At 44.7% G+C, this 26,835-nt stretch overlaps 2 protein-coding genes across 3 annotated transcripts in view; one reads left to right on the plus strand and one right to left on the minus strand.

The window, feature by feature from the left end:
* LOC132387748 (NACHT, LRR and PYD domains-containing protein 3-like) overlaps window positions 1-26,835 on the minus strand; it is a 376,589-nt gene that overhangs the window by 323,756 nt on the left and 25,998 nt on the right. The window lies entirely within an intron of this gene.
* LOC132387749 (zinc finger protein 229-like) overlaps window positions 9,680-26,835 on the plus strand; it is a 35,209-nt gene continuing 18,053 nt past the window's right edge. The window contains exons 1-2 of one of the 2 annotated variants that reach the window (XM_059960112.1): window positions 9,683-9,787; window positions 18,650-20,940. In XM_059960112.1, coding sequence (XP_059816095.1) covers window positions 19,058-20,320 — 1,263 coding nt within the window. In that variant the 5' untranslated portion in view covers window positions 9,683-9,787; window positions 18,650-19,057 and the 3' untranslated portion in view covers window positions 20,321-20,940. Of the gene's footprint in view, window positions 9,788-18,649; window positions 20,941-26,835 lie in introns of those variants that run through there. The other variant, XR_009510006.1, reaches the window with a different exon arrangement.

The following is a 26,835-nucleotide window of genomic DNA, read 5'->3' on the forward strand; positions in this document are numbered from 1 at the left end:
TGTATGATAGATTTTTGAATGGTTTGTTCGCCCAACGCTAAGCTCATTCAGGAAGGCAGGATGCATGTGTTCCAGGGACTATTACCTGTGCGGATTCAGAATTGGATTGGCCCCAGAACGCAGAGGCTGTGCTGGTCTTCATTAGACGGGGGAATGAGTGTAAGAGCAGTGAGATAATTTTGTAACCCTATAAAACCCTGCTGAATCCTACGATGCCGTATTGCTGTATGCATTATGCGATCATGTGTTAGTGAAAAGTTCAGGGCATGTCTTGTGACCAGGTACCTCCATATTTATGCCAGCAATGCAAAGTGTTCTGGATCCTGAGGGCCCTAAATGACGGGTGCCGTCTTCCTCAGACATTGCTTTTTGAATATGGAGGGAGCCTGATGCCATTGATGGAGCTGACTGACTTTACAACACGTTGTGGCTATTTACGATCTTCTGCAGTAGCGCCTCCACAGCTGACGGGATGTAACAGCCCGCATACTGTCCAGCGGACATCACTCATCTTCTCATACGTTTTCGTAATTGCACCAATTCTTCATCTGTAGCTCATCTACAGAGCTGTGGACCCACGGAAAAATGGAATCTGCTCAGCCTTTCCACTGCTGACCCATCGATGCAGACGTACCAGTTTACAGTTCAAAATTCAAAGTGCATTTATTATCAAGGTATGCTTTTTCAACATTTAGATTCGTCTCCTTACAAATAGCCACAGAACAAAGAAAGCCAATAGAATCGGTTAAGAAAATGTCAAACAACCGATGTGCAGAGATCGATCCTGCAAACAAACTTAGCCAGACAACATTCAGAACTGAAGTTCAGTAAAGTGAGTCCCCCAACAGAAAGGAAGCAGAATATTGCAACAACCGATCCAAGAACATACCCCGCCTCTGTTCAACGCAACGCCGAGTAATGTCGCAGAGTAGCGAGCCGAAGCGTACTGTCCAGCGTCCAATCTGGTCCGTCACTGAGAACGTCCAAACGTCGCGTCGTTCCTCCCTTTCGGACCCGGGCCCTGCTGCATCGTTAATCAAGGATTGAATAACGGCGGGGGCATTGCTGAGACCAAAAGTCATAGCTAAGTACCCGAACTGGCCTTAAGGGGTATTGAAAGCCGTCTTCCACTCGTCCCCCTCCCTTATCCGGACCAAATGGAAGCGGTTTCGAAGGTCCAACTTCGAGAAGATGGTGGCTTCATGAAGTGGCTCTAGCGTAGTACATGTAAGAGGCAGTGGGTACTTGTTCTTAATGGTGACATGACTTAGGCCTCGGTAATCGATGCAGGATCAGAGAGAGCCATCCTTCTACCCCACAAAGAAGAATCCAGCGCCCACCGGGGAGGATGAGGGTCGAATAATGCCCGCCGTGAGAGATTCACTGAAGTAACCTTCCATTGATTGCTTCTCTGGCAGGGACAAGTTAAATAGGCGTCTGGTGGGTAGCGGGGACCCGGTGGAAGTTCGATTGCAGAACCGTATGGGCGGTGCGGGGTCAGGGAAAGGACCTGCTGTTTACTGAAGACTTGTCCAAAATCATGGTACTCTTTGGGGACGTGGGCAAATCAAGGGTTTCCAAAATAGGTGAGGTCACGGTAGCTTCTTTGGGAGACAGGGCCGACCGCAAGTAGTTGGTATGGAAGGACGGGCTCCATTCGGCTATCCTCCTGGTAGACCAGTCAATACTGGGATTTCGTTGGGTCAGCCATGGGTACCCTAGGACTACCGGGGCTTGAAATGACTGAATGAGGCTTTGTCGTACGTCCTTCCGATGGTTGCCGGATAGAATCAAGGTCAGGGGCGGCGTACAATGGGTAGAAAAAGAGCATAGGAATTCAATAATTTGGACGGTTTTATAATCCATAGACAGTCAACTAAAACGTATAAGACAGGAAAAGATGAAATATGAGGGCAAACTGATCAATAAAGCACAGCGGGATTTCAAAACTACTTTCAGGTTTATACAGAGTAAGAGCGAGATGAAAGTTGGTATTCGACCACTGGAAAGTGATGCTGGTAAGATAGCAATGAGGGACAAATAAATAGCTGATGAACCTAATGGGTACTTCGCATTGGTCTTCACCTTGGAAGGCAACAGCAGTGAAAATGTCCGTGAGTGACAGAGAACGTTAGTGAGTGCCATTGCTATTACAAAATGAAATTGTGTTAAGCAAACTCAAGGATCTTAAGATCCAGGTCCCATGGAACATGGACGAAATTCCTGAGACCTGAGAGTGGTCATGGTCTCTCTAGAGAGAAAAAAAAACAACTTGGTTATGGCAGGGTCTCGGAGGACTGGAAAAATATAAATGTCACTGCATTCTTTAAGCAGAGAGAGAGTCAAAAGAAAGGGAATTACAGGCCACAGCCTCACTTTACTGTTTGGGGAACTATTGGATGTATTGTTATGGATGAGGATTCAGGGAACTTGGAAGCTAATGGTAAAATAAGCCGAGGTCAGAATTGTTTATGTAAAAGGAAATCTTGTCTGACAAATCTGTTAGAGTTCTTCGAAGAATTAAAAAGAAATCAAAAAGATGAGGCAGCAGATGTCATTTAATTGGACTTTCAGAAGGCATTTGATAAGCTGCCACAAATGAGCCTGCTTCCTACGGTGTTTCAACAATAATACTGGCACAGATATCAGAATAGCTGACAGGCCGGAGGCAGCGGGTGAGAATAAAAGTGGCCTTTTCTGGTTGGCTGCCGGTGACAAGTGTGTTCCTTAGAGGTCAGTGTTGGGACCACCTCTTCTCACGTTGTTTGTCAATGATTTCGATAATCAAATATCAAATAGTGATAGGTCGTGCCGAGAAAAATGCGAGTGGCAGCATCACTGTCACTGATGTTGGACCTCAGCCCACTGAACTGATCTGACAACTGGCCACGCTGCTGGCGTCATTGCTAATCCCCGAACATCGCTGACCATGTTAATAATGTTTTTTTTTTTTTTGTTTCTGGAGTCTTAAATCTGACCACAGTGATTATGTCACAACGTATCCTGGTCACTGACTGAAATGCCTTCCAAAGACACAAATATATTAAATTCTACCTTAGTGCATAGAATTTAGTTGATTTATCCTCTCCTTATGTGATCCCTGCAGCCAGCTGATGATCGATTATCTAGATAAAAGTGATTAGCTAAGTGCAATGCTGTTTTCTGTACAGTACTTCTTTCGTTGTTATCTGAGTGGTCTGCAATGGCAGTACTGCCCAAAATGGCAGTGTAACTAGCAACACAGTTAGAAAATCAGCTGTTGAGAAAATCACATTTGTTTTACCTCCAATCCCAAACAGGAGAAAATCTGCAGATGCTGGAAATCCAAGCAACACACACAAAATGCCGAAGGAACTCAGCATTAGGACTCTTTTCCATAGATGCTGCCCGGCCTGCTGAGTTCCTCCGGCATTTTGTGTGTGTTGCTTTGTTCCACCTCCTCCTGGTCTGAACTTTTCTACCCGTGAGAATATGTTTTGACTCATTCTCTCTGGGAAGGTAATTATATCAAACAGCTTTTTGCCCTTCATCACAAATGTGCCAGATGTCTCCAAGGAGACAGTCTACTCCCCTTCCCTTCAGATTCATAGGCATTGCCATCAATGAGTTCACCCAGGGGAGGGTTCCGGGAAATATTTATGTACAATACATAAACTGGTATTATCTGTGTCTATTGTGGAGATGCAAAAGTTGCTGGAGAATTTACAAGTGGGAAAAAGTGGAGTGATACTTGGAAATGTTACTTTTTGAAGTGTAATTTAGCAAGCAATCCACATATGGACAAAGTGCAAAAGCTCTGGTGAGAAAATCCTTCATTACCTGTTACAGGCCTGTTACATAGGTTGTGTGACAGTGCAGCTGAACTTGATTAGACCCAGAGGAGATCAAAGTTGTTATCGACAGTGATTTGCTAGCTGTTAAAATGAATACCTCTCTATATGAAATTCACTGTGCACATGTTGACACTGGATTAACAAAAATGCACAATACAGGCTTCATGTGCACACTGGTCATTACAAGTTAGAGGGGACATTGGTTGGAAGGTGGGGAGACCTCCAGTGTCCCTGACACCCTCACCTTCAAGATGCACATCCAGCTGCAGCTTGTAACCCTGCGCTGAAGGAGTTGGAGCCGGAAATGGATGAATTCTGGATCATCCAGGAATTGGAGGAGGTGATTAATATAACATGAAGAGAGGTATTACACCCAAGGTGCAGGACACAGGAAACTGGGTGAGAGTCAGGAAGGGAAATGAGGTTAAACAGCCCTCACAGAGTACGCTTGTGGTCAACCCCACAACAACAGGTAGACCACTTTAGAAACTGTTTGGGGGGTGGGGTGTGGATTACCTGGCAGAGGTAATTCAAAGGGTTGATAGAGGATTCGTTAGTTAGGGGAACAGAACAAGAAGGGGACTAATATCCTTCTGGTAAGGCTTACTACAGCTAGTGTCGGGGGGTGGGGATGATGTGTTTAAAATAAGTTGTAGGAGGAATGGGAGCCAGAATGAGAGAGCAGATAGTGGAAAGGGTAAAATGAATTGATTTTATTTTATTACATACATCTTTCATATGCATGAGGAGTAGAAATCTTTTGTTTACGTCTCCATCTAAATGTGCAATCTGTAATTCATATAAATAGTTTGCACTTAGGACAGTCTATATAACATAGAAATCAATTAATCAGTCTGACGGCCTGGTGGAAGATGATGTCCTGGAGCCTGCTGGTCCTTTGCTGTGGTCCTGTTTCCTGGATGGTAGCAGCAGGAACAGTTTGTGGTTGTGGTGAATTGGGTTCTCAATATCCTTTGGGCCCTTCTTTGTCGTTACAGCTGTTCACCCTCTCAACAGCAAAGGGGATTACCCTGTCTCCATTCCTTCTGTAATCCACAACCAGCTCTTTTGTTGTTGCGACATTGAGGGAGAGGTTGTTTTCTTGACACCAGACAGATGTTGTTCAGACCTGTTAGTTTGTAAAAGCTTCCCAATATTTTTCGCTCTATTATTTACCCTCTCTTTGGCTTTTATGTTGGCTTTGGCTTCTCATTTCAGCCATTGTTCTGTCCTCCTGCCATTCTAATGCTTCATTGGGATGTATCTACCATGCAGCTCCCGAATTGTTCCCGGAAACTCCAGCCATTGCTGCTCCATCGACATTCCTCCCAGTTTCCCTTTCAAATCAATTTTGTCCAGCTTCTCTGTCATAGAAACCTGGAGAAGTTCAGAGCAGAAACAGACCATATGTCCCATCGAGACAATGCTGAAAACATTTAAGCTGTCTGATGTAATGACCTGCACTGGGACAATAACCCTCCATACCCCTACCATCCAGGTTCCTATCCAAACTTCTCTTAAAGGTGAAATCGAGCTCACATGCACCAGTGTGCTGGCATCTCATTCCACACTCTCACAATCGATTCAGTGAAGAGGTTGTCCACATGTTCCCGTTAAATTTTCACCTTCCCCACTTACCCATCACCTCTGGTTGTCATCCCACCCAACCTCAGTGGGAAAAACCTCCTTGCATTTACCCTATCTGTACCCTCATTATTTTGCATACTTTCAACAAATCCTCAAAACAATGTGTAGTTTGTTTGTTTATGCTTAGAGCCTTGTTTAGGTGAATAAGATGGTGAGGGGCTTTGATTGTGTGGATAGTCGGAGGCTTTTCCCAGGGCTGAAATGGCTAACAGGAGGGGGCATAGTTTTAAGGCGCTTGGAAATAGATACCGTGGGAAAGTCAGGGGTAAGTCTTTATACAGAGAATGGTGGGTGTGTGGAATGCACTGCCAGTAGCGGTGGTCGAGGCAGATACAGTAGGGCCTTTTAACATCTTCTTAGACAGGTACATGGAGCATAGAAAAATAGAGGGCTATGCGCTAGGGAAACTCTAGGCAGTTTCTAGAGTAAATTCCGTGGTTGGCACAACATTGTGGGCTGAATGGCTTGGAATATGCTGTGGATTTCAATGTTTTATGCTGAACAGTGAAATAACTTTGGCTATCCTACAGTCCTCTAATAACCACCTCCCGTTCACAAAGGATGATTTGGTTATCTCTGCCAGGGGCCCGACAACTTCTGCACTTGCCTCCTGTAGGGTCCGAGGGGGCGCCATGTCATGTCCTTTTCCACGCTCCCATAGACCCTGTGTCCATCTCCTGAGTAAATAGGGATGAAAAAGTATTTAACATCTCCCCATCTGCTTTGGTTCCACACGTGGATTGCCATTCCGGTCTTCCAGAGGATCAACTTTGTGCCTTGCAATCCTTTTGCTTTTAATCTATCTCAGGAATACCTGAGGATTATCCTTCATTTTTTCTGCAATGGCAACCTCTTGCCTTCTTTTAGCCATCCTGATTTATTTCTTATTTGTTCTCTTGCTTTGCTTATACTCCATAAGAAACTACCTGCCTATCCCTGTTATATAACTCCGTTTTGTGCTTCACCAGGGTCTCAATATTTCTTGAAATCCAAGGTTCTCTACAGTTTCTATCTGTACCATTTATTCTAAGAAGCACATACCCGCTTTGTACTTTCAAAATTTCACTTTGAAGGCCTCCCACTGACCAAGCACACCTTTGCCATAAAGCAGCCTGTCCCAGTCCACAGGTGCCAGATACTGGTGTCAGAATTTGAGGTGTTGATCCATCCCTGAACACATCAGCCTTTCCTACGATGCTCCTTGTATTGAAATATATAGTGTTCAGCATATTCCCACTGCACCATGCTCAACGTTTATCATTCCTGACTTTGTCTGAGGTCTGAACAACATCTGTATCCACAACCCTTCCACTATCTGTTCTGTTATTCAGGCTCCCATTTCCCCTGCAACTTTAGTTTAAACACTCCCCTTACCCCCACCTCCCACGATGCAGCACTATCACCTCTGGCTTTCCTCTCCCAGATCAATAAAAAGGAGGTGCATACCAGGTTCAGGCAGATAGGAACAAATGGGGTATGAAGTACAGGAAATTCAACTGAACACTTATGAAAGAAATAAAAGAAGGCATGAGGTTGACCCATCAGAGAACTTGAAGGGGAATCCTCAGGGATTCTGCAGATATGTTGAGAGCAAAAAGATTGCAAGCAAAAAAAAAAATAATGCTATAGAAGATCAGAATGGTAATCTATATGAGGAGACAAAATATATGGGGGAGATTTAAAAATTTTTTTTTGCATCCATATTTACTCAGGAGATGGTCACAGAGTATAGAAGTGAGGCAAAGCAGCATGAACTTCATGGACCCTGTACAGATTACAGAGGTGGAGATGTTTGTTGTCCGAAGGCAAATTAGCATGGCTAAATCCCCAGGGTCTGACAAGTTGTTCCCTGGGACTCCGTGGAGGATGTGCAGAAATTGTCGGGCCCCAAGCACAGATATTTAAATCATCATCAGTGACAGGTGAGGTACTGGAGGATTGGAGGACAATGAAAGTTGTTCCGCTGTTCAAGAAAGGCTCTAAAATTAAACAAGAAAATTGTACATTGGTGAGCTTGTCATCAGTGGTGGGAAAGTTATTGGAACGCATGCGCAGGAACCAGATGTAGAAGTATTTGGATAGATGTGGACTGATTAAGTATAGGCAGCATGGGGTTGTGCATGGTAGCTCATGTCTAACCAGTCTTATAGAATCTCCCGAGGAACTTATCAGGAAAGTGGATGAAGACAAGACAATGGATGTTGTCTACATGGACTTCAGCAAGGCACTTGACAAAGTCGCACATGGGGGTGGTTCAGAAAGGTTCAGTTACTCAGCATTCAAGATGAGATAGTAAACTGGATGAGACACTGTCTTTGGGAGAAGCCAGAGTGTGGTTGCAGATGGTTGCCTGTCTGACCAGAGGCCTGTGACTAGTGATTGCCACAAGGATCAGTGCTGGATCTGTTGTTGTTTGTCATCTATATCAGTAATCTGGATGATAACATGGTTAAATGAATCAGCAAATTTATGGATGACACCAAGTCTGGAGGTGTAGTGGACAGCGAGGAAGACTGTCATGGCTTGCCGTGTGATCTGGACTAGCTGGAAAAATGGGTTGCGAAACGGAAAATGGAATTTATTGGAGACAAGAGGGAAGTGTTGTATTTGGTAGGACCTATGTCTTACACAGTGACTGGTCGGGCTCTGAGGAGTGCTCCAGACGAAAATGATTTGGGAATACAGGTCCATAATTCACTGAAAATGGTGTCACAGTTCAATGAGAATAGAAAGAAAGATTTGCCACATTGGCCTTCATAAACCAAAGTACAGAGTACAGTAGATGGATGTTATGTTGATATTGGTGAGGCCTAATTTGGAGTGTTGTGTGCAGTTGTGGTCAGCAATCTATAGGAGGGTGTAAAAGTGGTAGAAAGAGTTCAGAGAAAATTCAGAAGGCTGTTGTCAGGTCTGGAGAACTTGGGCCATAAGGAGCGATTGAACAGGTCTGAACTTTATTCCTTGAAATGGAGAAGATTGAGGGGAGATTTGATAAAAAGTATACCAAAATTATGAGGGGTATAGATAGGGTAAAGACAAGCTGGCTTTTACCACTGAGATGGGGTGGGACTACAACTGGAGGCCATAGGTTAAGGGTGAAAGGTCAAACATTAAGGGGAACATGAGGAGAAACTTCTTCACACAGACGGTCATCTAGGTGTGGAATGAGCCAACAACCCAACTGGTGCATGCAAGCTCGATGTAAACATTTAAGAGGTTTGTATAGGTACCTGGATGGTAGGTGTATGGGAGTAGACAGTTTAAATAGTTCAACACAAACTGGATGGGCCAAGAAGTCTGTTTCCGTGTTGTACTTTTCTATGACTGTGACAAGAACCTGAAATAAGGAATTAGAGCAAATATTACTATTTTAACAGCTGTGCAGAGCAACTATGCATCTGAGTAGGAGATATTTACATGGCGTTAAAACTGTGGTACTTTAAATTAACAGTACATAAAAGAAAATCCCAGCTGCACGTTAACAATGCTATTTGTGTGAGTGTTTCATTTACTGTGGGGCCAGGCCCCCATGCAGCTCAGTGGGAACAGGGAATAATACCAATCGAGAAAGTCAAACTGAGCCAGGTCACAGATTGGAGATGACAGAAATGCCCCATTCTCATAGAGACAGGAAGAGCATCAGAGAGTTTGATGGTCATTCCAGATACCAGCTCTGTGTCCAGTTAGAAGATGACTTCTCTCTCCAACTTGGGTTGCACCTCACTGTAACAGTGTGATTATCAGATCACACCTTGGCAGCTAAAGTGATCTCATCTGAAATGTTCTTCACCCATTGATGGATTTTGTAAATCTTTTTTACAGGTTAAAAATGACAAGGAATTTGTTAATGGAAATTCAAACACAACACACCAGTTTTGTCTAGATATTTAAGAAGTGCAAAAAGGGATTCAATCAACAATCCTTCCTGCTCAGACAGTGGGGAGGGATTCACTCAGTCATCTAACCTACAGGCACGCCTGTTATTTTACACGGGGGAGAGGCCATTCACCTGCTCGGACAGTGGGAATGGATTCAGTTGGTCATCACAACTGAAGGTACATCAGCAAATTCACACTGGGACAAGGCCATTCACCTGTTCTGTGGGTGAGAAGGGATTCAATCGGTCATCCCACATGTGGACACACCAGTCAGTTCACACTGGGCAGAGGCTGGTCATCTGCTGAATTTGTGGGGAAGGATTCTCTCGGTCATCTGACCTAATGGCTCATCAGCGAGTTCACACCAGGGAGCGGCCGTTCACCTGCTTGGACTACGGGAAGAGATTCACTGAATCATCTAAGTTGAAGGTACATCAACGAGTTCACACTGGGGAGAGGCCATTCACCTGCTCGGACTGTGGGAAGGGATTCACTGAATCATCTAAGTTGAAGGTACATCAACGAGTTCATACTGGGGAGAGGCCATTCACCTGCTCAGACTGCGGAAAGGGATTCACTCGGTCATCTCACCTACTGCTACATCGGTTAGTTCACACTGCAGAGAGGGATTTCACCTGCTCAGTCTGTGGGAAGAGATTCACACAGTCATCACACCTACAGAGACACCAGCAAGTTCACACTGGGGAGAAGCCTTTCACCTGCTCAGACTGTGGGAAGAGATTCACACAGTCATCCACCCTACAGAGACACCAGTCAGTTCACACTGGGGAGTGGCGGTTCACCTGCTCAGAATGTGGGAAGGGATTCACACAGTTATGCAAATTACTGGCACACCAGTCAGTTCACAGTGGGGAGTGGTCATTCACCTGCTCAGACTGTGGGAAGGGATTCACTCGGTCATCTGATCTGCTGACACACGGGCGAGTTCACACCGGGGAGAGGCCATTCACCTGCTGTGAATGTGGGAAGGGATTCGCTCGGTCATCTGATCTACAGATACACCACCGAGTTCACACTGGCGAGAGGCCGTTTACCTGCTCAGTCTGTGGGAAGGGATTCCATAAATCATCCAACTTTCATAGACACAAGCAATTTCACACTGGGGTGAAGCAGTTCACCTGCTCAGACTGTGGGAAGGGATTCAGTCGGTCATCCTCACTATTGGCACACCAGTCAGTGAACAGTGGGGTGTGGCCGTTCACCTGCTCAGAATGTGGGAAGGGATTCACTCAGTCATCCAACCTACAGAGACACCAGTCAGTTCACACTGGGGAGAAGCCGTTCACCTGCTGTGAATGTGGGAAGGGATTCGCTCGGTTATCTGATCTACAGATACACCAGCGAGTTCACACTGGGGAGAGACCATTCACCTGCTGTGAATGTGGGAAGGGGTTCCATCAATCATCCAACCTTCATAGACACTAGCGAGTTCACACTGGGGTGAAGCCGTTCACCTGCTGTGAATGTGGGAAGGGATTCACTCGGTCATCCTCACTATTAGCACATCAGCGAGTTCACACTGGGGAGATGCCGTTCATCTGCTGTGAATGTGGGAAGGGATTCACTCAGTCATCTCATCTGCTGGCACACCAGGGAGTTCACAGTGGGTAGAGACCATTCACCTGCTCAGAACGTGGGAAGGGATTCACTCAGTCATCCAATCTACAAAGACACCAGCAAGTTCACTTCGGGTAAAGGCCGATCACCTGCTGAGACATTGGGAAGTGTTTTCTCAGCCATCTCCATCAAATGTGCATCACTGGGTTCACACAGGGGAGAGGCAGTTTACCTGCTGTGAATGTGAGAAGGGATTCACTCAGTAATCTAACCTTGTGACACAGTACTGGGTTCACACTGGGGAGAAGCCGTTCACCTGCTGTGAATGTGGGAAGGGATTCGCTCGGTTATCTGATCTACAGATACACCAGCGAGTTCACACTGGGGAGAGACCATTCACCTGCTGTGAATGTGGGAAGGGGTTCCATCAATCATCCAACCTTCATAGACACTAGCGAGTTCACACTGGGGTGAAGCCGTTCACCTGCTGTGAATTTGGGAAGGGATTCACTCGGTCATCCTCACTATTAGCACATCAGCGAGTTCACACTGGGGAGACGCCGTTCATCTGCTGTGAATGTGGGAAGGGATTCACTCAGTCATCTCTTCTGCTGGCACACCAGCGAGTTCACAGTGGGTAGAGACCATTCACCTGCTCAGAACGTGGGAAGGGATTCACTCAGTCATCCAATCTACAAAGACACTAGCAAGTTCTCTTCGGTTAAAGGCCGATCACCTGCTGAGACATTGGGAAGTGTTTTCTCAGCCATCTCCATCAAATGTGTATCATTGGGTTCACACTGGGGAGAGGCAGTTTACCTGCTGTGAATGTGAGAAGGGATTCACTCAGTAATCTAACCTTGTGACACACTGGGGAGAAAGTTTCAATAAGCTGCATGCTGGATATTTGTCCATCACTGTTGCAGAATGCAATTTCGAGAGTGACTGTCGGTGCTGAACTCTGCAATTATTGCTGCTATTCACCACACACAGTTCTGCACCCTGGTCACCGGGCATGGGAGGAGTTTCTTCTGTTGCCTAGTCACCTTTAATGGAACTGGATCTGAGACAAATAAATCAGTTCTATTTTAAACTCTGTCTCTGGTACTTAGTGCACTTATAACACGCCTAGTGTACAGTAGAGAGTCAACTCAGGCCAACTGGACCCTGCCAGTTATTCATTTCCATGACAGTCTATTTAAATCCCGCCCCCCTGTTGCTCATCTCTCACTCTCCCTCTGGTGATGGGTTCCAAACAGTCATCATCTGTGGGTGAAAACGTTTCCCTTGAATTTTCTGCAGACTGAAGAAGTCGAGCTGATTACAGTTCTGTCTGAGATGTTCTTCACCCCTCAAATCTCTGGGCTGAGGAAGAATGACATCAGTTGTTAATCTCCATAATCACGACTAATTTCCACATTATGGGTCATTTTCCCTGCTGCTAAAGTGTTTTTAGAGAACATCACTGTCCTCTAAAGGCCGAAAACAGAATGGGAAACCATCAGTTGGATGTTTAACTGAGCAGGGTCAGATACCAGAGGTGGGTCTGCACAGGGCAGAATTTGGGGCTCTGGACGATGGTCGGGATAAGAACTTATGATGATGAGAAGGGAATCAGCAGTGGGGTGTGGCAACAAATGTCAAAGTAGCAACATTTGGAAGCTGATTGACAGAGACAATCAGTCGATTGACTGATGACACAAACAATGCCTGTGGTGAGGTTCTCCACTGGTTGAGGTACATGTGTTTTGGGAATGGTTTTATCCATTGAGTGACTTGTTCCTGCTTGTTTATCCAGTAATATTATATCCAGATAGTTATCATGTATTATCCTCTCTGAAATAATGTATTGATTATCATATAATTTGTACAAACATTTGTAAGATCTTGACTCTAAAACTGGGTCAGGATTGAATTCATTGTGTCTTTATAAAGTTATGGTGGGCATTGATGAGTTTGTATTTTAAAGCAAGGTTTTGATGAATGATATTTGCCACTTGATTGTACCTTTGTAGGTAATCAGATTGAGTTAAACTGCTGCGGGATCCTGGAATGTGTTGGATTGTGTCTGGTATCTCTTGGCATTTTCTGCACTTACTGCCTTGTTTGTTTGTCATGTATTTTTTGTTTTTTTTTCCTTTTGTTAACCACCTTGCCCTGTATTTCTGCAAGAAACCCTTTGGTTTCTGTGAAGAGGTCTCCAACTCTCAGTCAGGTGCATGGTGCTTCCTTGTCACCATCTCATCTGCTCAGATCGTTGAGATGTCTCCCATGGAGGGTCATACTCATTCCACTGTTTAATGTTTTCTTCCAGAGTGATGATTTATTTTTTTGATTTGGCCTCTCATTGAAGTTTTCTGGTCTGTATTTCTTATCATGATTGCATATACACACATGGAGTGCTAAATCCTGTTCATTTTTGATGAAAGCATATACTTAGAAGTTTTATCTGACTGTTGACTGATTTTTTTCAAGCGTGCTTTTCTTCTTCCTCCTTGTGTCCAAGGTAGTGTTAACATAAATGTGTCACTCCTGACGAAGGGGTTCAGCCTGAATCATTGTCACTACCTCCTCCCATAGATGCTGTCTGGCCTGCTGAGTTCTGCCAGCATTTTTTCCTTTAGTTATTTCCAGCATCTGCAGATTCACTGGTGTCTGAGTGTGAATAGACTTTTCTAAAGTTCTTATTTATCTTTGTAAACTCTACTGATTGAAATTGGGCCAAGATGTTTTTATTAACAAATGTCAGTGTGGGTATTGATGAAAGTGTTTATTACCTTTGTTGTATTTGTTAACTATTGAGCTCTGTTTGCCAAGATTTTTAAGTCTTGAACTAAATTCTGTCAAAGGCTTTCTCTATTTCACACTACTTGCTTGTTGATATTCCAGATACGTGGGTATCAAGAGTCTGGATAAACTGTCTTGGCCCAAAATGTTGATTCCCATCCATAGATGTTGCCTGACATGCTGAGTTCCTCCAACACTTTGTATGTAGTTCTCTAGATTTCTAGCATCTGCAGGTCGTCTTGTTTCACAGTTAATTATGTTTCTTGAAAGAACAAGCTGGTAGTGGGGTTGTGTGGCTGTGTTGGTAAAATTTAATATTGGCATAGGGTTGGAAGGTGTAGAATCTGTGGGTAGAATAAAGGAACTGGAAACGTAAAAAAAAGATCCCTGATGGGAATTGTATAGAGACCTCCAAACAGTAGTAAGGATGTGGTCCACAAGTTACAATGGGAGATAGAAAATGTGTGCCAAAAGGGCAATGTTACAACAGGGGCTGTCATGCAAGTGATAAGGAAAATTAGGTTGGTGTTGGTCTCAAGAGGAGGAACTCTCAGAATGCCTATAGGATGCTTTTTTAGAACAGCTCGTGGTTGAGCCCATTTGGGGATAAGTTATTCTGGATTGGGTGTTGTCATGATCCAGAAATTATTACGTCACTTACGTTCAAAGAACACTAAGGGGCAAGTGATCTTAATGTGATCAAATTCAGCCTGACATCAGAGGAGTAGATGTGGAATAAAGAGAGTTAGAGAGACTTGAGAGAATATATGGTAAAAATTGATTTGAGAAGAACACAGGCAAGGATGAAAACAGAGCAGCAATGGCTGGAATTTCCGGAAGTAATTTGGAAGAAACAGGATATATACACTGGCATGCAGAAGTTTGAGCACCCCTGGTCAAAATTTCTTTTACTGTGAATGGCTAAACGAGTAAAAGATGACCTGAATTCCAAAAGGCATAAAGTTAAAGATGAGAAATTTCTTTAATGGTTTAAGCAAGGATGTTTTTTTTAATTTCCATCTTTTACAATTTCAAACTATCAAAAAAGGAAAAGGGCCAGAAGCAAATGTTTGGGCAGCCTGCATGGTCAGTACTTAGTAACACCCACTTGACCTCTGGTTGTCATCCCACCCAACATCAGTGGAAAAAACCTCCTTGCAGTGACCCTATCTGTACCCTCATAATTTTGCATACTTCCAACAAATCCTGAAAACAATGTATAGTTTCCTTGTTTATGCTTAGTGCCTTGTTTAGGTACATAAGATGATGAGGGGCATTATTTGTGTGGATAGTCAGAGGCTTTTCCCAGGGCTGAAATGGCTAACAGGAGGGGGCATAATTTTAAGGTGCTTGGAAATAGATACAGAGGGAAAGTCAGGGGTAAGTTTTTGCATAGAGAGTGGTGGGTGGGTGGAATGCACTGCCAGCAACGGTGGTTGAGGCAGATACAATAGGGTCTTTTATCAGCCTCTTAGACAAGTACATGGGGCTTAGAAAATAGAGGACTATGTGCTAGGGAAACTCTCGGCAGTTCCTAGAGTAAGTTGCATGGTTGGCACAACATTGTGGGCTGAATGGCCTGGAAAATGCAGGGGATTTCAATGTTTTATGTTGAACAGTGAAATAACTTTGGCTATCCTACAATCCTCTGATAACCGCCCACCCCCGTTCACTAAGGATGATTTGGTTATCTCTGCTAGGGGCCCGACAACTTCTGCACTTGCCTCCTGTAGGGTCCAAGGGAGCACCACGTCATGTCCTTTTCCACAACTCCCATAGACCCTGTGTCCATCTCCTGAGTAAATAGGGATGAAAAAATATTTAACATCTCCCCATCTGCTTTGGTTCCACACGTGGATTGCCATTCCGGTCTTCCAGAGGATCAACTTTGTGCCTTGCAATCCTTTTGCTCTTAATCTGTCTCTGGAATCCCTGAGAATTATCCATCATCTTTTTTGCAACAGCAAACTCATTCCTTCTTTTAGCCATCCTGATTTATATCTTATTTGTTCTCTTGCATTGCTTATACTCCATAAGAACCTACCTTCCTATCCCTGTTATATAACTCCATTTTGTGCTTCACCAGGGTCTCAATATTTCTTGAAATCCAAGGTTCCCTACAGTTTATATCTGTACCTTTTATTCTAAGAAGCACATACCCGCTTTGTACTTTCAAAATTTCACTTTGAAGGCCTCTCAATTACCAAGCACACCTTTGCCATAAAGCAGCCTGTCCCAGTCCACAGTTGCCAGATCCTAGTCTCATAATTCCAGCTGTTGATCCATGTCCTGAACACATCCACCTTTCCTACGGTGTTCCTTGTATTGAAATATACAGGGCTGAGCATATTCACTGCATCATGCTCAACGTTTTTCATTCCTGACCTTGTCTGAGGTCTGAACAACACCTGTCTGCACTACCCCACCACTATCTGTTCTGTTATTCCCCCTGCAATTTTAGTTTACCCCCCCATGCCCCACCTCCCACCACGCAGCTCTATCACCCCTTTGGCTTCCATCTCCCAGATCAATAAAAAGGAGGTGCATACCAGGTACAGGCGGATAGGAACAAATGGGGTACTTATGAAGTACAGGAAATTCAAGTGAACACTTGTGAAAGAAATAAAAGAAGGCATGAGGTTGCCCCATCAGACAAGGTGAAGGAGAATCCTCAGGGATTCTGTAGGTATGTTAAGAGCAAAAAGATTGCAAGGAAAAAATACAAATCCTCTGCAGGATCAGAATGGTAATCCATATGAGGAGACAAAATAAATGGGGGAGATTTTTTCTGCATTTGTATTTACTCAGGAGATGGACACAGAGTCTGTAGAAGTGAGGCAAATCAACATCAACTTCATGGACCCTGTACAGATTACAGAGGTGGAGGTGTTTGCTGTCTTAAGGCAAATTACCATGGGTAAATCCCCAGGGCCTGACAAGTTGTTCCCCAGGAATCTGCGGAAGATAAGTGCAGAAATTGTTGGGGCCCAAACAATTATCGTCCTTAGTATCCGGTGAGGCAGTGGAGAATTGTAGGACGGCCAATATTGTACCACTGTTCAAGAAAGGTTCTGAAAATAAACTAGGAAATTGTATCTTGGTGAGCTTGACATCAGTAAGGGGAAAGTTATTCTAACGTATGTGCAGGAACCGGATAGATAAGTATTTGGATAGATGTGGACTTATGAAGGATAGAGAGCATGTGTTTGTGCATGGTAGGTCATGCCTATCCAATAATAGAGTTTCTTGAGGAAGTTATCAGGAAAGTGGATGAAGGCAAGGCACTAGATGTTGTCTGCATGGACTTTAGCAAGGCACTTGACAAAGTCTCACATTGGAGGTTGGTCAAGAAGTTTCAGACATGCAGCATTCAAGATGAGATATTAAATTGGATGAGACCCTGTCCTTGGGAGAAGCCAGAATGTGGTAGCTGATGGTTGCCTCTCTGACTGGAGGCTGTGACTAGTGGTGTGCCAGAGGGATCAGTTATGGATCTGTTGTTGTTTGTCATCTATATCAGTAATCTGGATGATAGTGTGTTTAAATGGATCAGAAAATTGGTGGTTGAAGCCAAGACTGGGGATTCAGCGGACTGCGAGGAAGACTATCATGGCTGGCAGTGCAAACTGGACCAGGTGGAAAGATGGTTTGAGAAATGGAAAATGGAATTTAATGCAGACAAGTGTGAGTTGTTGCACTTTGGTAGGACCTACCAGGGTGGGTCTTACACAGTAACTGGTCAGGCACTGAGGAGTGTTGTAGAAGAAAGGGATTTGGGAATACAGGTCTACATCTCACTGAAAGTGGTGTCACAGTTCGATAGGGACGGAATGAAAGATTTCGTCACATTGGCCTTCATAAACCGAAGTACTGAGTACAGGAGATGGACGTTATGTTGACTTTGTACAAGATATTGGTGAGGCCTAGTTTGGAGTATTGTGTGCGGTTTTGGTCACCTGCCTACATGAAAGATGTAAAAGAGGTTCCGAGAGTTCAGAGAAAATTCACAAGGATGTTGGCAGGTCTGGAGCACTTGGGTTACAAGGAGAGACTGAACAGGTCAGTACTTTATTCCTTGGAATGTAGAAGATTAAGGGGAGATTTGATGGAGGTATACCACAATTATGAGGGTTAAATACAGGGTAAATTCAAGCTGGCTTTTTCCACTGAGATGGGGTGGGACTAAAGCCAGAGGCCATGGGTTAAGGGTGAAAGGTGAAACATTAATGGGGACATGAGGGGAACTTCTTCATGCAGACTGTCATCCAGGTGAGGAATGAACAGACAGCCCAACAGTTGCATGCGAGCTCATTTTCAATATCTAAGAGGTTTGTGTAGGTACCTGGATGGTAGGTGTACGGGGATAGACAGTTTAAATAGTTCAACACAAACTAGATGGGCCAAAGGGCCTGTTTCTGTGTTGTACTTTTCCATGTCTATGACAAGAACCTTAAATAATAATAACATTCACTCAAATTCCTTTTAACAGATGTGCAGACCAACCATACATCTGAGTAGGAGATATTTACATGGTGTTAAAACTGTGGCACTTTAAATTAACAGTACATAAAAGAAAATCCCAGCTGTACGTCAACAAAGGCTATTTGTGTGAGAGTATTTCAGTTACTGTGGGGCCAGGCACCCATGCAGCTCAGTGGGAACAGGGAATAATACCAGTGGAGAGAGTCAACTGAGCCAGGTCACAGATTGGAGATGGCAGAAATGTCCCATTCTTACAGAGACAGGAAAAGCATCAGGGAATTTGATGGTAATTCCAGATACCAGCACTGTGTCCAGTCAAAAGGTGATTTCTCTCTCCAACTTGGGTTGAACCTCACAGTAACAGGTCGCATGTGAGCTACTGAAGTGATCTCATATGTAATGTTGTCTTTCATCCATTGATGGTTTTTGTAAATCTTTTTACAGGTTAGAAATTTGAAGGAATTTGTCTACGGGGATCTCAAACACAACTCACCAGTTTTGCTGTCTCTGTCCAGATATTTAAGAAGTGGAGCAAGGGATTCATTCAACCAGCCTTGCTGCTCAGATTATGGGCAGTGATTCACTCGGTCATCTGACCGACTGGCATGCATGCCAATTTAAAAAAGGGGAGAGGATGTTCTCCTGCTCAGACAGTGGGAATGGATTCAGTTGGTCATCTCAATTGAAGGTACATCAGCAAGTTCACACTGGGACAAGGCCATTCACCTGTTCTGTGTGTGAGAAGGGATTCAGTCGATCTTCCCACTTGTGGACTTACAGTCATTTCACACTGGGCAGAGGCTGGTCATCTGCTGAATTTGTGGGGAAGGATTCACTCGATCATCTGACCTAATGGCTCATCAGCAAATTCACACCGGGGAGCGGCCGTTCACTTGCTCAGACTGTGGGAAGGGATTCACTTTCTCATCTAAACTGAAGATACATCAGCGAGTTCACACTGTGGAGAGGCCATTCACCTGCTCTGACTGTGGGAAGGGATTCACTCAGTCATCTGGACTACTGGTACACCTGCGAGTTCACACAGGGGAGAGACCGTTCACCTGCTCAGACTGTGGGAAGAAATTTACTCGGTCATTTGATCTCCAGGTACATCACCGTGTTCATACGGGGGAGAAACCGTTCACCTGTTCTGACTGTGGGAAGGGATTCCATGGACCACCTGACCTTAATAGACACCAGCGATTTCACACTGGGGAGAAGCCGATCACTTGCCCAGTCTGTGGGAAAGGTTTCACTTTATTATCTGACCTACGGAGACACCAATCAGTTCACACTGGGGAGAGGCCCTTCACCTGCTCAGTCTGTGGGAAGACATTCAGTCAGTCATCCGACCTACAAAGTCACAAACGAGTTCACACTGGGGAGACACCGTTCACCTGCTCAGACTGTGAGAAGACATTCACTCGGTCATCCCACCTACAGAGACACCAGCGAGTTCACACTGGAGAGAACCCATTCACCTGCTCAGTCTGTGGGAAGGGATTCACTTTCTCATCTAAACTGAAGATACATCAGCGAGTTCACAGAGGGGAGAGACCATTCACCTGCTCAGACTGTGGGAAGAGATTTTCTCAGTCATTTGATCTCCAGGTACATCACCGAGTTCATATGGGGGAGAGACCGTTCACCTGCTCAGACTGTAGGAAGGGATTCCATGGACCACCTGACCTTAATAGACACCAGCGATTTCACACTGGGGAGAAGCCGATCACTTGCCCAGTCTGTGGGAAAGGTTTCACGTTATTATCTGACCTACGGAGACACCAATCAGTTCACACTGGGGAGAGGCCGTTCACCTGCTCAGTCTGTGGGAAGACATTCAGTCGGTCATCCGACCCACAAATTCACAAACGAGTTCACACTAGGGAGACGCCGTTCACCTGCTCAGACTGTGGGAAGAGATTCACTCAGTCATGCCACCTACAGAGACACCAGCGAGTTCACACCAGGGAGAAGCAATTCACCTGCTCAGACTGTGGGAAGAGATTCACTCAATCATCCCACTACAGAGTCACCAGAGTGTTCACACTGGCGAGAGGCCGTTCGCCTGTAGTAAATGTGGGAAGGGTTTCACTCAGTTATCTAACCTTGTGACACACTACCGGGTTCACACTGGGAGAAACTTTCAATAAACTGCATGCTGGATATTTGTCCATCACCATTGCTGAATGCAATTTTGAGAGTGACTGTCAGTGCTGAACTCTGCAATTATTGCTGCTGCTCACCACACCCAGTACTGCACCCTGGTCACTGGGCATGGGAGGAGTTTCTTCTGCTCCACATTCACCTTTAATGGGACTGGAGTTTAATATTCTGGATCTGAGACAAATAAACCAGTTCTGTTTTGAACTTTGTCATCAGTACTTAGTGAATTTATAACACACCTAGTGTACAGTAGAGAGTTAACTCAGGCCAGCTGATCCTGCCAATGATTCAGTTCCATGACGGTCCTTTTGAATCTTCCCCTGTTCCCCTCTCGATCTCTCTGTGGTGATGAGTTCCAAACAGTCACCTCTCTGTAGGTGAAGACGTTTCCCTTGAATTTCCTGCAGACGGAAGAAGTCGAGCTGACTGCAGTTCTGTCTGAGATCTTCTTCACCCTTCAAATCTCTGGGCTGATGGAGAATGGCATTGGTAGTTAATTTCCTTATTCATGGCTGATTTTCACATTATGGGTCATTTTCCTGCTCCTAAAAGGTTCTTAGAAAACACCAGTGTCCTCTAAAGACTGAAAGCAGAATGGGAAATCATCAGTTGGATGTGCAACGTAGCAGAGTTAGAAACCAGAGGCAGGTCTGCACAGGGCAGAGTTTTGGGCTCTGGACAATGGTCGGGGTAAGAACATATGACGAGGAGAAGGGAATCAGCAGTGGGACGTGGCTGCAACAGAGTGGAAACATTTGGAAGCTAATTGACAGAGAAAATCTTTTGTTTGTCTGACTGATGACACAAGCAATACCTGTGGTGAGGTGCTCCACTGGTTCAGGAACGTGTATGTTGGGAATAGTTTTATCGACTGAAGGAGCTGTTCCTGCTTGTTTATCCTGTAATATTTTATCCAGGTGGTTATTATGGATTGCCCTATCTGAAATAATGTTTTGATTATCGTATAATTTGTAAAATTTTGAATCTAACTGGATCAGGCTTGAATTTATGGTGTCTTTATGAAGTGATGGAGACTCTTAAAGCAAGATTTTGTTGAATGTTATTTGCTAAGATTGAGTTAAACTGCTGCAGGATCCTGGAATGTCTTGGATTGTGTCTGGTCTCTCTTGGCATTTTCTGCACTTACTACCCTGGTTGTATTTTATGTATTGTTGATTTTTTTTTTAATGTCAACCAGTTTTTCCTGTAATTCCCTCTGATTCTGGGTAGTTGTCCCTAACTCTGAGTCGGGCCCTCGATGTTTCTTTGTCAACACCTTGTCTGCTCAGATCACTGGGATGGCTTCCAGGAGGGACATACTGATTACACTGGTTAGCGTTTTTCCCCAGAGTGATAATTCATTTTTCTGAGATGCCCTCTCATTTATGTTTACTGCTCTGTACTTCATATCATAATTACATCTAATATCATAATGGCCAAAAAGAATAACAGCAGAATTAGGTCCTCTGTCTGATCGAGTCTGCTCGGCCATTCAATTATGTCTGATCTTTTTTTGTCTTCTCCTCAACCCCAGTTCCCAGCCATCTCCCCGTAATCATTGATGCCATGTCAAGGATCTAACAATCTCTGCCTTAAATATAACCAATAACGTGGCTTCTGCAGCTGCATGAGGCAACAAATTCCACCGAATTACCACCCTCTGGCTAAAGAAATTTCTCTGCATCACTGTTTTGAATGGACTGCCCTCTATCCTGATGCTGTGCCCTCTTCCTAACTGGAAGACCATAATCTGTGGATTGGTGAGAATATCTCCTCGCTGACGATCAACACTGGCACTACTCAGGGGTGTGCGTTTCGCCCACTGCACTATTCTCCGTATGCACATGACTGTGTGGCTAGGCATAGCTCAAACAACATCTACAAATTTTCTGACGATACAAGCATTGTTGGTAGAATCTCAGGTGGTGATGCGAGGTCGTACAGGAGTGAGATATGCCAACTGGTGGAGTGGTGTCACAGTCAAAACCTAGCACTCAACATCAGTAAGACGCAAGAGCTGATTGTGAACTTGAGGAAGGGTAAGACGAAGAAACACATACCAATCCTCACTGAGAGATCAGAAGTGGAGAGAGTTAGTATTAATCTTTCCCTCGAATGATAACCTCTACACGCGAAACTCATGCTGATTTGCTCATCATTCACTGTTATTGTTGCAAAATATTTCCCTACACTCCATCTGGAAAATTGGCTGCAATTTCTAATTGTGGAAAACACTCCCTCGTATTCCAGGTATCACTCCAGAAATGATTTGCTTTCTAAATGGGCTATCCACATTGAGTGCAGCGCTACTCTCGACAGTGGCAGGAAGAGAACCATCCATCATGTGGGAATCTGATCCAAGTTCTCAGCACGGGAATGAATGAGAAAGATTCAAATGTGTTGGCAATTCAACATAACACAAACACATAACACTGGTTCGGGGAGGTTTTATTACTGTCCTGGTCAAAGCCCGACTAAAATATTTTATAATCGCAGACATTTTATCAGCCTGTGGTGCTGTAGGCCTTTGATCTTGTCTCCATCTGTTTGCATTCGGAGCTGTTGGTCCTGCTTTTTGAGACAGTGATTATAACTTTCTATACATTTGCTGATATTTTATTAACATTCCTGAAGCTGAAATGGTCTGAATTGGTAAAGTGTCACAGCTTCTGCGTTATTTTGAGGTGCACCACCGTTGTGAAGTGATGTGTTATTACAGCGTGTTTCTCGTTCGTATAAAATCCACCCCTATTAGGAGCAGAAAATCAGACGTGATACTTGTTTGTGTTTATTTTTGGGGTGAATTAGAAATTCTGATCAGAGTTGATTTGCTTCCTTTCACATTTTGTCCGACAAGGGAATCTCTGAAAACACGAAGGGTGAGAATTATTTGTGAATGATTAATTTATTCGTGCGTCTCCATCCATTTAAAATTTTGAAACAGATATTTGAAACATAACTAATTCAGCAGATGCTGGAAACCAAATATGAGTGAGGTTGAGGGTGAGAGTGAGTGAGTGAGTGAGAGAGAGAGAGAGAGAGAGAGAGAAAACACACGCTGGAGGAAGTCAGCCGGGCGGGCAGCATTTATGGAAATGGATAAACGGTTGACGTATCCGTTGAGAACTTTTTCAGGTCTGGAGATTAACGAGGGAGACGCCAGAAAAAAATGGCGTAAGGAGGGGAAAGGTGATAGAGGAAACCAGGTGAAAGATGAAGGGCTGGAGCGGAAGGAATCTGATCAGAGCGGACAGTGGAGTACAGGAAAAACAGAAGCAGTTAGGAAGTGATAGGCAGGTAAAAATAGGCATGAACCCAGCGAGGTGAACAGAAGAAGATGGGAGAGGGAGGGATATTTTTTGATCATTCATAACACCAGGTTGGAGACTACCTAGACGGAAAATATGTTGTGGCTGCCCCGTCTTGAGGCAAGCCTCAGCACGGCACAAGAGGAAGCAATGGACTGAAAATGTCGGATTGGAAATGGGAATCAGAATTAAAATGTTGGGACGCTGGGAAGCACCGCTTTTCACGCTGCCGCGATGGTGCTCGAGGAAATGAGGTTCCGTTTATCACTGGTCTCACCAATGTAGAGAAGGCCGCACCAAGGGCACCAGACACAACAGATGACCACAGCAGATCCACAGGTGAAATGTTGCTTACCTGGAGGGAACGCGTTTGGGCCTGGACTAATGGTTGGAGAGGAGATGAATGTGTGGGTGTAGCACTTGGGGGGCTTGCAGGGATAAGCGCCGTGAGGGTGTTAGGGGTGGAGGGCTGAAAGAAACGAGATTATGGAGGGAGTGATCCCTGTGGGAAGCGGCGAAATGAGTTGGGAGGTAGTGATATCGTTGTTGGTAGCATCGCTTTAAAAGTGGGATCAGCCTGTAGGCGCTCACCAGGTCTTCCACCACCTTAACAGTGATGGAGTTGCTCTTATCTACCACGCCATGACGTTCCGCACCCAAAAATCATAATTTGTAAATTCAGCCATTTCCAAAGAGATCGCAGAAAAAAAGAATATCTTTACCTCCCCATCACCGCCACACAACTGCTCTCCACTTCCCACAGGGATCACTTCCTTCATTATTCCGTTTTCATTCCGAACCTCACTATTCATCTCCCTCCCGGTGCTTATCCCAGCAAGAGGCCACAGCACTACAGCTGCCCATCCACGTCCTACATCAGCACCAGTCTTTGTCTCCAAACAGCCCTTCCAGGTGAGGCAACAATCTACCTATGAATCCACTGGGGTAGTCTGTGTGTCCAGTGTTCCCGAGGCAGCCTTCTTAAAATTGGCGAGACCCATCATTCATCGGGGACCTTTTCGTCGATCAGCTCAGCTCCAGCGACCAAAAACTGACCTTCCCCCAGGCAAAACCTCCGATTCCGATTCCTATTCCTGTTCCGCAGCTTTCTCTTCTTCCACGATGAGACAATCCCCAGGATGGAGCAGCAACAACTTCCAGTCTATGTTGTCTGGGTAGCCTCAATCCTGATGGTATGAATATCGATTCTCCTTCCCGTGGAAAGAATGATCACCCTTCCCCTTTTTATTCTATTCCTCAATCTGGCATTTTACCTCTTCTCACCTGCCTATCACTTCCTCATCGGTTCTCTCAAGCTTCCCTTTCTCCTATGGTCCATTCTCCAGTCCAGTCAGGTTCCTTCCTCTCCATCCTTTTAGTTTCCCCGTCCACCAGGCTTGACCTATCACCGTCCAGCTTCCCTTCTCCTCCTCCGTTACCTTTTTATTCTGGCGTCTCACCACTTCGTTTCCGGTCCTGGAGAAAGGTCTCGGCCCGGCACTTTGGCTGTTTATTCACTTCCATGGATGCCGCCCGACCTGTGGAGTTCCTCTGGCAGTTGGTTTGTGTCGCTTTTAGTACTTCTGTTGTGAGTGCGAGTCAAATGTGATATTTCCATGTTTTTGAGCCATTGATGCCTCACTGCCTTTCAATAATGAAGTTGAGTTAAAAACTCAAGATTTTTTAGTCTACAAATTTATTTGTCAGTTTCATTGCTCCGATTTGTGACTATCCCATTGACGGGTTGTATGTTATTAGTATGTTTATTAGGTTGTGGTGCGTTATAACATTGAAACTTTCAATGTGTTTGAACAGCAGCATTGTTTGTTATTCAGTGTCTTCTATACTTGCTTTGTTGTTTGGTACGTTTCTGGGGCTAACATTTGGTATTATGTTTGTGGTTGTAGTCTACACTATGTGGTGTATCCGAGAGGTTACCGAGTGTTTAAACCTCCTTAACGAACTGAACAAAGCTGTAGAGGCAATGGATGAGGTTGGTCAGGATCCTCAGGGAAGGGTGAGGGACATGAAGGGTTGTAACTACAGTTGTGTCCGTCCATCCAGGGCGAACTTCGAGCAACACCGATGATCAATGGGCAACATTTCGACTGCCTTCCTGAAAACAGAAGTGAAGGACGCTGGTTTCATAGACCATCAGTGTCGAATCCTTTTCAAAGTATAGAGAATGTAGCATCTCCTTCAGCTGTTCACTGAGCTCAGTCTGACTGACGAGGTGAGGAGCTCAGATGTTGCAGCATGCAGCACAGTTCCTTGAAAAATGAAGGTATATGCAAACAACGTGGGACGTCCACTGCAGGAACCATCCTGTTCCAGACAGCCATCACCCCTTACCATTCCCATACAGGATGAAATCTGCCGAGACGCCCAGCAGTAAAACCAAGGATTTTCTGAGGTTTTCGGGGTCGCTGTAATTTTGACTACTATTTGGAGCCCGGAGTCTGCTGTGGGCTCTACTGACCACTAAATGGTTCGTGATGGTGAAAGCATTGAGCAGGACAACAACAAGGAATGGGGTCACAGTTGAAAAGACAGAACGAAGAACACACATTAATGTCCAAAATAGTGACAGAAGTAATTCTCAACTCTGCATGCAAAGGCATGTTAAAGGGAAGATATACATATATATATATATATATTGGACCATGAAGAACTTTAAGCAACTCAGTGAAGGCGCAAAGGTCAGAATCACATCCGCCGTTCTCCCGGTACAATACTTAGGGAGTAGATCCTGGAAGCAAAAGGCCTCAAATCGATCAAAGGTGAAGGCGACGGTGAACCAAACAGAGCAATCTGTGGCGGCCTGCATTAAAAAGACGTGGGTTCTACACACGCGGACGTAAAACAGGAAGGGGAAGTCATCCGGAAAAGCCTTCGGAATTTTCATCAATATAACGTCCAGGAAAACGACCGCTAGGTCAGCCGCTGACATGGCCAGCAGATAGCGGATGACTGTTTTAGAGAGTCCGCACTTTCCCCGTGATAGTATGACAACCGTCGGCGCGTTCACTGTGAAAAGCAGAAGTACGGAAATTATATATCAAACTGAGAGCCTGTATGTGCCAATGTCTGTTTTATCGCCACAATATATCAGCCTCTATCATGATGTTTGGCAGCGCTTTCTTTGCACCTCCTTTT

This window comes from Hypanus sabinus, unplaced genomic scaffold (genome assembly GCF_030144855.1).
Source record: "Hypanus sabinus isolate sHypSab1 unplaced genomic scaffold, sHypSab1.hap1 scaffold_217, whole genome shotgun sequence".
NCBI classification, from domain to species: domain Eukaryota; kingdom Metazoa; phylum Chordata; class Chondrichthyes; order Myliobatiformes; family Dasyatidae; genus Hypanus; species Hypanus sabinus.